The following is a 12,267-nucleotide window of genomic DNA, read 5'->3' as shown; positions in this document are numbered from 1 at the left end:
TACAATACACCATTCAAGTTCACTGTTCATAGATTTGAGTAGAGATGTTTTATTTGACACACACATACACACACACTCGCACACACAACACATTATCAATACCGAAAAATTAAGAATCCTTTAGAGGAAAAAATATAAAGGACATATTTTCGAGAACACTCAACTATGAGACAAAAGAGTAAATTGTCTTGGTCTTTGAATGTAAAGAAAACTGCAAAAGTGACATGTTAGAGCAATCTCCTGTAAAATATATACATGTATCTCACACCTAATTCTATAGTCGTTGTAAATGTAAAAGTGAAAAGTGCTTTTTCATGGTTGTCCTGTTTCATTCCCTAATAGTCTCTTATCTTTCATTTATATATGATATTTTGACATTTGTGTTTTTTCATCGGGATTTCACCACCATATAGATTATATATGGTAACGAAACAGACAAAAAAGGAGTTAATTTGACATTAAATTTTTATTAGATTAGCATTTATATTTATTGTTAAGATAACTTGACTCATTCTTGGCTGAGTGTATAATGTTTTCAGATATAAAATCTTACCATCACAAAGTTTACCGAGAAAACCATTTGCACAACTGCACGTAACTTTTCCTCCGCTGTCTTTACATATTCCATTATTTTGGCATGGATTCGGGTCACATAGATTCACTAAAGGGAAACCAAACGTAATGACAAATCGAATCTTTTGTACAATATAAATACCTAATTACTACATTGTAATAAATATAATTTGATTTCAAACAGGCAAATATTCTTAAACAACATATTTCAATATATACATGCATCCCAAAGCGTAAATAACAGTAATTTTAAGGTACTTAAAAATGAAAACACATTTTCCTCTGAACCGAGCCGATGGTTAAATATGCATAAGCCTTCTCAACCACCGGTTGGTGATTACCGATTCCCGCCATTTTACATTTCCCAATTTCGAATTCCCATGGAAGAAATCCTTCAGCCTCTTCTTGATTTAAATTATTTGCCTATTCTCTTTGGTAAAATGAAGGTTTAACCATCTATAAGGCAAGGATCCCTTTGAAATATACGTATTGAGATATAATGTGGCACAAATATGGTCATTATTTATTTGAAAACTAATCAAGAAATAGATGAAGTGAAATGAAAACAAGATACGTGCTTACCTGTGTATCCATTATTTATATTTTTACCAATGTTAAAGTGGTTTTAACCCAGGTGAATGTCCTGTCGGCAATTTTCGGAAGTATTGGCGAAAAATAATTAGATCAGAGCTATCGATCTTATTAAAAACACATTTTTTTCACAATATTTTGTAGGTATTATCGACAGTTATTGCTTCAATTGCATTACTACAAACGTATTTTATTGAATCAGCAAAATTCAGTAGAATCAAAGCTGAACAAATTTGGCAGGTAATGCAGCTTTAAGTTTACAAGTCAAAATAATAGTTTTAAATTCATATTGATTTTTGGAAGTATTATCATTTCCGAAAGAAAGAATATCGTTTAGCTAGACCCTTTAATCTCAGTTTCCGCTATAAAGATGACGTTTTATCGTTACACAAACCTATTTTGAAATAAAGAATACTACAGACACTGTGAAGTCAGCCTCGTATCTTGACCTGCACTTAGAAATCGATGGTAAAGGAAAACTATTGACTAAACTTTACGACAAACGTGATGACTTTTCATTCAGAATTGTCTACTTTCCTTTCATCTCTGGTAACATCCCTTCAGCACCTGCGTATTGAGTGTTCATATCACAACTCATACGTTATGTCAGAGCTTGCCAAAACTATGCAGACTTTTTGTATCGCGCTAGAATTCTATCAAATAGGCTTCTGGAACAGGGTTGTGTTGCTACAAGATTGAAGTCATCACTACAGATGTTTTATGGTCGTCATCATGAACTCGTTGATCGTTACGGTGTAACATCTGCGCTATGACAACTGATTTGTTCAACGTGTCATAGTTTTCTTTTCCTCTTTCCACAACCCTGGACCTGACCTTTTATGAGCAACTCGGTAGGTGTTTCTAGAAATGCAGATGACGATTACCCTACCGGTGCACCTGGTCCACGCTCCCAGTTTTTAGTGGAGTCCAAGTTGCTCATTTACTTTTGTTACTTTCTATGTATGATTTTCGTTACTTTATATTCTTTGTTGTGTATGTCTGTTTTCCATGTCTTGTCCTTGTCCCTGGGTTACATTTTTTAGATTACCGCTATAACCTTGGTTCCCTTGATTACTTGCAATGTCTAAATAAGTGTTGCATTTTCGTGCTTGCCCTGCCCCTGTTTATGACAGAAATGTCAACAATAGAACATTTTATTAATTGTAATTTTGTGTCATATTTATCTCATATTTTTACGTAATACCCTTAGGATACAACTAAGATATTGTCATGTTTCTTGAAATGTTACCATCACAAAGTTTTCCGACATAACCACTAGGGCAGGTACACATAAGTTTATCTCCATTTGATTTACATATACCAGCATTTTGGCATGGATTTGGGTCGCAAAGGTTTACTGAAAAGTGAAACCACACAAACATATAAGTCATTATTGTTCATTTAAAAGTATTTTGTTGGTTATGTCTGTCAACTTTTCACCTTAATGGACACGAAATAGATAAAAGTTCTACTTATCTCGTTTGAAATATGGTATTGAACCAATTTATGTAATTTATTATTTAAAATATTAATTCATTTCCCTCCATCCTTTCTTATTTCTACAATTATTTTAACTCAAACACGAAAACATATGCGTCCGCATTAATCATATGTGTAAGATACATTCACCTCTTCTAACCCCAAAGGTAAGTTTTTTGGGTATCAACGCCGGATTCACCAGTTTTGGTTACGATGAAGGTGGATAGTGTAAATAAATAACTTTATTAGTTAGTCGATCAAGAACAAAAAAAAATTGTCAACGGAAGTGACTACAATTAAAATAAAGTAAATACAAGACACAGCACGAATGATTAGTTTTTGTTTCAATTGTAATTTCCTTTCTTCTTTCGTCTATCCCGGACTTTTTATGAGCAACTCGGCGTGTGTTTCTAGAAAAGCAGTGGAATCTTATCCTACCGGTGCATCTGGTCCATGCTCCCAGTTTTTAGTGAAGTCCGAGTCGCTAATTTACTTCTGTTACTTTGTATGTATTATTTTAGTTACTTTATGTTCTTTATTGTGACTGTCTGTTTTCAGTGTCTGGTCTTTTTCAATGGATTATATTCTTTTGATTTCCGCTATAATCTTGGTTCCCTTGATTACTCTTCCGTCTCAGTTATCTACCGGCAATCAAATCTCTATGGAAACTGGGAAAGTACTCATTTTGATAATGAAAATATTTTGAAACATAAGGCAATAAAGCACACTCAATTCCTGATTATGACTATCGTTGTCTAAAAACGACTCTGCACAGACCTCTGTATTACACCATCACACGGAGAATGAGGAAAAGGAGTGGGATCAGAAATAGAGCAGAAGCGAAGTCGTTGTATAAAATTACTGTAATGGGATTTATAGAGAATATTTTCTCCCAATGAAGAAATATTGTTTAAATAGCAACAATTACGACTGTGATTACACTTGAAAATTGAGAATAATAACATGAAATCCTGAATTTTGTCTCCATCAGGATACATAAAATCAAGGTTTAGCATTACCTTGACCCTTCTCGATTGCTCAAATGTTTTTGACCGACATACTTGTCATAGATATTGACTTGCTTCACAATTCTATGGTTCCAGGTTTATTTCTTGCGAAACTTTGGTATTGTGAATATGTAATTTTAAATACAAAATAACAATCAATCATATTGATATTGAAAATTACGATTTTCAAGAAAAAACCTCTCATCAGCAGCGTTAGAATGAATTTTGCAGGAAGATATAAATCCAAAACCTAATTGTATACAGGAAATATTCAAAACCAGGACTATCGAAATAGGATGCCAAATCTATCAATAAGAGGTTGTACCCTGTAAAATTACAATGAATGAAACCTTAGTGTTTAAGGTATTCCAATATTTGTAATATTGCAAATTTCGATTTATACAATATGATATAGACAAGTCTTGCTACTTGGTTAGCGAATATCCTCGGGCTCTTTGGTCCGTCAGTAGTGGCGTCGTTCCAGTGAAGCCTTGGTGTTTCAGGTATTATGAGAAATAGAATTCGGGGGCAACAGTAAGCAACTGGTAATAAACACTTTACCAAAGTGAAATGCTATCCCATAGTTTATCTATGGAATCAAAAGAGTTTGAATATTTTTTTTCAAATTGGTAGTAGTAAAAAATTGTCGTCCGCAATTTGAAAAAAAATTAAATGTTTTACTCTCATCTTTTTGCATGCCACTTAACACAAAAAATAGTAATAAAAAATGGAATAATTATTGGGCACAAAAATAGTAAGTCGAAAAAATATCTGACTTTCGCAAACATCTCCAATAAATCCATCAGCGCAATCACATATCACAGTGTCACAAACTACAGTACAGTTCCCTCCATTTCGACAAGGGTTAGGGTCACAGATACCGACTTGAATAAGTATAAAATCATCATAAACATAGCGTCACGTTGTAGGTTTGCTCATTTTCTGACATTACATTTAAGTACACAAATCTTAGTTGAATGCGTAAAAACTATTGAATGCGCAAATTCTGCAAAAATACCTCAAAGCTAAAACTAATTCCGAAAGTGTACTAGATTGTAATATATTCTTAAATCTCCCTAATTTTACAGTAAGTTTAAAACAAATAACATTTATCTCCACAAACTTCGCCGACAAAACCCTCGGCGCAGTCACAGGTAAAACGTTCACCTTCTAATGCTGTGCAATTTCCTCCGTTTCGACATGGATTAGGGTCACATACATCAACTGGTTAAAGAAATCATACATTGTTCACACATACCTTTTTCATATTCCAGACCTTGACATCGTTTTTATCCCACCCGATAGACTGGTTTACTAACCGATCGAATGATTGATTGATTGTTGGGGTTTAACGTCCGAGCAGCAATATTTCAGCTATATTCAGACGATGAACATGAAATGCATGATAAAATGAACAAGAAATGATGATGAAATGAAAAATGGGGTGGGACACAAGTACAATGGGATCGACAAATTTTGATTGCCACAGGAAATAGAGAGAAGTGGGTAGGGTCGGGCAATTTAACCTTATGTGGCGGAGCCCTAATGGTTCCTACTTCGGGAGAATACCACATAAGGGTTCTTTATGTGCGAAGAACGTGGCATCATGTGCACCACTATGGTTTTCCATATTATAGCCTGACAACCCCGGCATGTAACACACCAAGGGTACCCCATTCCACCACCTGGGGCACACAACCCAGTTGCTCTGTGGGTCGTCCTAGCCCCTGGCCAGGGTTCTGAGCACTATTTAGCCGCCTTTTACGACAAACTTAGCGCTGCTGCGGGTATATTCTTTTGATACCCGGACCTGCACGGGATTGCTAACCGATCGAAGCAATGGACAGAAGTACATTTCTTAGTTGAACATTCGACTTATTTTAGGTACGGTAATATTTAAGTATATATACCAATAGAAAACTGCTGTTGCTTTCTTTTTCATTTTAAGAATACACCACATTAGCATGATAAATAGACTTTGATGTTATGTCTGTAAAATAAAAGTTTAATAGTGACACTCCCGACTCTGCCACGAAAAGTTAGTTTTTGGTAAATTATTCTTCACCAAAAATAACAAACATGTACAATCTGAACGCCACAAACATCTCCAATAAACCCGTTAGCACAAGCACAGGTGAAGCTTCCAACATTATCAACGGTATAGTTTCCACCGTTTTTACAAGGATCAGGATCACAAACATTAACTGTAAAACATACAATAAACCATTCAAGACATGTTCACTGTTCGTGTAATACATGTAATGCAAAGCTTTTGATGGGAGACTATGTTTTTAATTGTTTGCTTGATTTTTGGACATCAAGGAATTGTCATCCGATGTATCATACGAACGACAAGGGGTATAACGCTCAATTTCGTTATTATACAGCACACTCAACTTTTTAGAACTCTTTACAATTTACTTTTTAAGTAAGTATTACAATTTTTTTGCTATAATTGCAGCTGTGGCAATGATTAAATATCACTTTACTCAACCAGATTTATTTTACCGTTATTTCACAAAATAACAATTCACATTTCTTTCCGAAATTTATATCTCTGTTTCCTTGCTAGTTCTTCAAAAATGTTTAACAGTTCTGGTTTTGTAATATGGCATCTAGATTTTGATATCAACCTAAACTCTCGTATTTTGCATACAATCTTCTTCATTTAAATCATCTGTAGCCAAACAAGCAACAAGCAATTTATATTTATTAAGTGGAATGTATTGCAGTTTTATTATCCTTTTAATGTAGACCAAGTTGCGATTACATCTTCCTATTACACGAATATCACAAGAAATTATGGAATGAGGGCAATCTAGATCTTTTTTGCAGTAACCAAAAATGTTCATTTTACCAATCACCTTAAACATTTACTGAATTTCCGAAACAGTAAATAAGGAACGAATACAAAAGTACGAGAACGAATGAAAGTTCGGCGTCAGATTGAGTTTTGACACTTTTGAAGCACAAAAAAAGAAAAAAGAAAAAAATAAATAAAAAGAAAAAAAAACAACAAACAACAAACTACAAACAAAAAACCCCGCCAAATCTTAACATATTGTTATGTTTCTTTTACCATTATGTTAGGTGTTACTTATTACCAAATGCCAACATATATGCTATGTTAAATAATGGAAGACTTCAAACCTTACCATCGCAATGTTTCCCGATATAACCACTGGCACATTTGCACGTTACTTTCCCGTTGATACCAGTACATTGTCCAGAGTTTTGACATGGATTTGGGTCACATAGGCTCACTGAAAAGGACACAATACGGACTTCTAAAATTTGAATATTTGTGGCAGACATTTACATTTTTGCTAACAAATATGTTCATTAGATTTATATTAACATATTTTTACGTTATTTATGCGATTATCGTTGGCGTCATTACACCATCATATAGAATTGGCTGTATTATATAACTGTTGACTTACCATCACAATGTTTTCCTATGTAACCGTCAGCACAACTGCACGTAACTTTCCCTCCGCTTGATGAACATTGTCCGTTATTTTGGCATGGATTCGGCTGACATAGATTCACTGAAAAGCAATTATATGTAATTAAAATTATGGATTGTTTTTAAGTTTATGAATTAATATTTACTAAATTCACGCAGGCAGGTATTTATTATATACATATACACACAAATACATATACATTTTTCGATGAAATGTTAGGTTTTTGAAAGGGTTGTTTATTTACTGACCATTGAAATCATAACTCAAATATCAAAATTATATGGTAATTCATGTCTTTTTCTCTCGTTTCTAATGGTACAAATAGTCAAATTACACTTTCAATATGTGTTTTTTTACCGTATATCAACAATGAATACAACACTTCTCTATATACTAGTAAAATATCAATTGCAGAGTGATTCCTGACACTCTTGTTTTGTTTAATTATTCCTTATCAAAAATAAGAAGATTGTAAAATCTTACCGTCACAAACATCTCCAATAAACCCGTAGTCACAAACACACGTGAAGCCTCCATCATTCTGTACAATACAACTTCCATCATTTTTACAAGGATTTGGATCACAGACATTGACTGTAATACATACAGATGTCACAGCTTTTGAAATGAGATACTATTTTTATTGATAAACTGACGCATCAAAAATACGCATGTAGAAAGATGTAACAATACTTTAGGTACAAATAATATGACAACTTGGAAATATAAATGTTAAAAATCATGATGTTTGAATGTAAAGCAAAATCAATAAATTGTCACGGACTTTATGTTCTTACAAATATATTTTGAGAATTTATTATGTTCCCTATACGGTTAGGAGGTCATTTCATGGTGATTTATCCAACGTTTTCTATTAATTAAATACAAAATTGAGACTTGAAATCGTTTCACCACAAAATTTCAAGATGAAACCACTAGGACAAGTCATGTTATATGTATTTTCCCGCGTTTCGCTAGTATAGCGGGAAAATATTGTATTATCAATTAGAAGTTTATCACATGATATGTGGCCGGACCAATGGTAATTGGTTTTCAGGTGGGTTTGTGTTGTCATTCTCTAGCCACCTTTCGCAGTGATAAGTTCAAATATGGACGCCAACATCGATGAAAAAATTCGAATTGAAGTCGCCAGTGCATTGACAGTCGCCCAGAACATTATGATGTCTGAAATAAGATCACTTCTTCCTACTGAAATGCTTAAGATGAATGCACAGCAGAAAGATATCGCCGACACTCAGTTAGTACGAATCGAGAGCACCATATCCGAAAGTTACACATTTAAGAAAAGAGGTAACGAAGAGCAGTACAAGCATAACAACAAAATACTTGGAAAGCTCAATGAGGTCGAATCCGTGAAGATGATCAGTGAAGATAATATTTCCATCGCCCGCTAGAGGATAGCTGAAGGTATTTCTTTGGTTAATCATAGGCAGAAACTCGTAAAACTGGCAGATACTTCACAACTGGGATGGAAAGTCGTTCACGAATATGAAACAAATCCATTTGCGGATGATTCTGATGATGAGAAGAGGATGGTAAAAGCAGAGAACCGAGGAGAGCGTAAATTCAAGGCGGAGAAAGTAAGATTGAAGAGACCTGTTCGTTATCATCCATATATTAACAACGCAGACCAACAGAAACCAGTCTTACGTCCAGGCGGATGTTTTTCTTGTGGAGTGGAAGGACACTGGAAGAAAGATTGTCCTGAGGAGATGAAACCTCAACAGATAAGTACATTTAAGGTAGATTCTATAAAGTCTAGTCAGAATACAATTATAAAACCCTCAGTGAACCCCATTATAATGAAAATTTGTCTATTATTATTTATTTAGACGACGGTTTGGGGCTGCTAAGAATTATTATGATGCTTTGGTTTGTAGTGAGCGGGTACGGTCATAGCGGAAGAAAAATGTGAATGGGAAACTTCGCAATATTTAATTTGGTTAGGATTTACCTGGGATTTAAAAGAAGGTAAATTGAGGATCACGGATGAACGCATTGAAAAACATTTTGTGTTACATAGAAAATTTATTAGCTAGGCTAATGTTCAACAGATTTGTAACTTTTTTGGCAACGATCGTGGGACAAATTATTTCAACACAAACCGTGATTGGTAACAAAGTACGTATGATGACAAGATATTCCTATCAATGCATTCTGGACAGGGCTTCATGGAAAGCGCCCGTTTTGGTGAGTAGAGAGGCCGAAATGGAATTGAAATTTTGGCTGAGTAGTATTCAGAGACTGAATTCAGAAGGTAGCAATTTATGTCAGTTGACAGATCACAAGGTGTTTGATATACACATGTTTTGTGATGCCTCGGGTACTGGGTACGGAGTCTATTTAGCTTTGGAGGCTAATGAGATGATTAATGACCGTGCATGTTTGGCAACTGGGATACGTCTGAACAGAGTAAGAGTTCAACATGGCGTGAACTTGAGCCAGTTAATAGGATGCTTAAAAATAGTCTAAGCAGTATAAAAGGCAAAACTATTTCGCTGAAGACTGACAACAAAAATGTTGAGACAATTTTGAGCGCAGGTAGTAGAAAATGTGATTTACAAGACATAAACATTGATATTCATAATACTTGTACAGAACATGATGTATCATTATCTTGTTATTGGATACCTAGAAATAAAAACAAGACAGCAGATAAGATCAGTAGATTAAATGACTGTGATGATTGGGGTGTACAAACTTGAGTATTTTCATTTCTAGACGAAAAATGGGGTAGACACACTTTTGATAGGTTTGCCTCATCATATAATAGAAAATGCGACGAGTTCAATTCACGTTTCTGATGTGAGTGTACGGCAGGTATTGATGCTTTCAAGTTCGATTGGTCTCATGGTAACAACTGTTTATTCCACCCCTTTTATTAATTTGCAAGACCATTAAAAAAGTCGTTTACGATAGAGCCTCAAGTACATTGATTATTTTGAATTGAAATCTGCACCTTTTTGGCCTATGATACACAGTGATAGATATTTAAATAAATGTACCAGTGATAGCTTATTCGCGATATTCAGTGATATAGGCGTGAATTTTACACACAGGGACGTGGACAGAACGGACTATTTGGTAAACTTGTTCAAAATTTCAGACTTCTTGCTTTGAGAATAGAGTTTTTATAATCATATTTATTTTGTAGGAATCTGCTTAAAGGACACGGTTAGTGATGCAGTCGCCGCCGCCGGTATTCAGGATGGATCATGGATGCACTGTTTATCTGACAAGATGACTTCTTACATTGTGTCTTCCAGGAGTGACAATACTATAAAAATCTTATTTCAATTGTTTTAAGAAATGGGAAGGGTTTATTAAAAAACAGGGGTTTTCAGCATTACCGGCCCAGCCCATACATGTTGCATTATATATCACATATTTATTAGAGTCCGGTTCCACTTCTACATTTTGAAATGAGTTCATCAAATTAATAACTTACCCGATCCCACTTTAAATTTTTTCATTGTGTCTCTTCAAGAGTCGGCTAAGAGAATTGCATGTCCTCAAAAACAGAAGAAAGATCCGGTAAATACGGATTTATTTATAAAACTTTGCGACGAATTTAAGGATTCAGAAGATTTATTGGTCATTAGGGATCTAACCATGATTCTTTTGAGTTACGCTGGGTTTCACAGATATGATGAAATAAGTTCTTTACTTTGCAGAGATGTTAAGGTTTTTGATGATTACTTAGTCATTTATATAAACAAACCTAAAACTGATCAATACAGACATGGTAATGAGGTTGTCATTACGAAAGGTTCAACGGTGGCTTGCCCTTTAAACATGTTTAATAGGTATGTTAAATGCTCGGACATAAATTCGTTTTCTGATTATTATCTGTTCAGGCCCATATTTAGGAGCAAGTCCGTATGCAAATTGATTTACAAAAACAAGAAACTTAGTTATACAGCTGCACGTCACAGTAGTCTAAACAGGTTGAGAATGATTGACAATAGTTTGAACTTAGGTTTGCATTCCATGCGCTCAGGTGGCGCTACAGCAGTTGCTAATTCCAACGTAAATGATAGGTGTTGGAAGAGGCATGGAAGGTGGAGGTCAGGCAAAGATGGGTACGTTGCCGATTCATTAGAAAAACGATTAGAAGTCACACAAAACTAGGTTGATAGACGCTCTACTTTTTCTTCGGTTCCCCCTATCTTTGTAAGTCTATCTTGTACGATTGGCTGGTTGGCAAATTAATATTGTCTCAATTTGTTTTTAGCCCATTTAAATATACATGTAAAGGAATGGATTTTGATGCTGCTTTACATTTGCATGTAAAGTTTTGGATTGGAGTACAGAGAATACATGTATTTTCCCGCGTTTCGCTAGTATAGCGGGAAAATATTGTATTGTCAATTCAAGGTTAATCACATGATATGTGGCCGGACCAATGGTAATTGGTTTTCAGGTGGGTTTGTGTTATCATTTTCTAGCCACCTTTCGCAGTGACAAGTTCAAATTTCGATAGTTTTATATAGAGATATAACTTTACTTGTAAAACAAAGTTCACATATATTCAAGATGTCAGTGCAGGTTTTCACGCTGAACTCCTAGACGGTCGAAAGGTAATTTTTGCCATGAAAACACAGGTTTCCAGAGAATTTTTTTCTTAAAAAGGTTTTATCTCTGGTTGTTCCTGGGCGTGCCTTGGCCTTGGCCGTTGGAATTGGGTTGGAGAACTTTATTATTTTTTATCACATGAGTATATAAGATATTAATGATGTGACTGTTATTATATTAATAAAATCCGGCGTCCATCTTGTACGGTTGGCTGGTCGGCAAATTAATATTGTCTTAATTTGTTTTTTAGCCCATTTATATATACAAGTACATGCATGTAAAGGAATGGATTTTGATGCTGCTTTACATTTGCATGTAAAGTTTTGGATTGGAGTACAGAGAATACTCGATATAACCATTGGCACATTTGCACGTAACTATTCCTTTGATTAAAGTACATGGTCCCGAGTTTTGACGTGAATTTTGGTTACATAAGTTCACTGAAAAAGACACCATACGGACTTCAACAATTTGAATATTTGTGGCAAAAATACTTTATACATTATTTATATGATTATCGTTAGCATCATTACACCATTATACACCATTTT

At 34.7% G+C, this 12,267-nt stretch overlaps 1 protein-coding gene and 1 pseudogene across 1 annotated transcript in view; one reads left to right on the top strand and one right to left on the bottom strand.

Moving 5' to 3' along the window:
- The window catches only part of LOC148620882 (uncharacterized), a 32,825-nt gene extending 25,102 nt beyond the window's left edge, over positions 1 to 7,723 (bottom strand). Inside the window, exons 1-5 of the mRNA XM_088574715.1 lie at positions 7,604 to 7,723; positions 7,094 to 7,201; positions 6,806 to 6,913; positions 2,414 to 2,521; positions 554 to 661 (exon numbers count right to left, since the gene is read on the bottom strand). Of these exons, the coding sequence (XP_088430841.1) occupies positions 554 to 661; positions 2,414 to 2,456 (151 nt within the window). The 5' untranslated portion in view covers positions 2,457 to 2,521; positions 6,806 to 6,913; positions 7,094 to 7,201; positions 7,604 to 7,723. The remainder of the gene's footprint in view (positions 1 to 553; positions 662 to 2,413; positions 2,522 to 6,805; positions 6,914 to 7,093; positions 7,202 to 7,603) is intronic.
- A 506-nt stretch (positions 7,724 to 8,229) lies between these two features.
- On the top strand, positions 8,230 to 11,272 carry LOC148620881 (uncharacterized; annotated as a pseudogene).
- The last annotated feature ends 995 nt before the right edge of the window (positions 11,273 to 12,267 follow it).

This window comes from Perna viridis, chromosome 3 (assembly GCF_037379345.1).
Source record: "Perna viridis isolate PV_CMFRI_1.1 ecotype Kerala chromosome 3, ASM3737934v1, whole genome shotgun sequence".
NCBI classification, from domain to species: domain Eukaryota; kingdom Metazoa; phylum Mollusca; class Bivalvia; order Mytilida; family Mytilidae; genus Perna; species Perna viridis.
The sequence above is the reverse complement of the archived record's forward strand: the minus strand, read 5'-3'. Positions and strand labels throughout refer to the sequence as shown.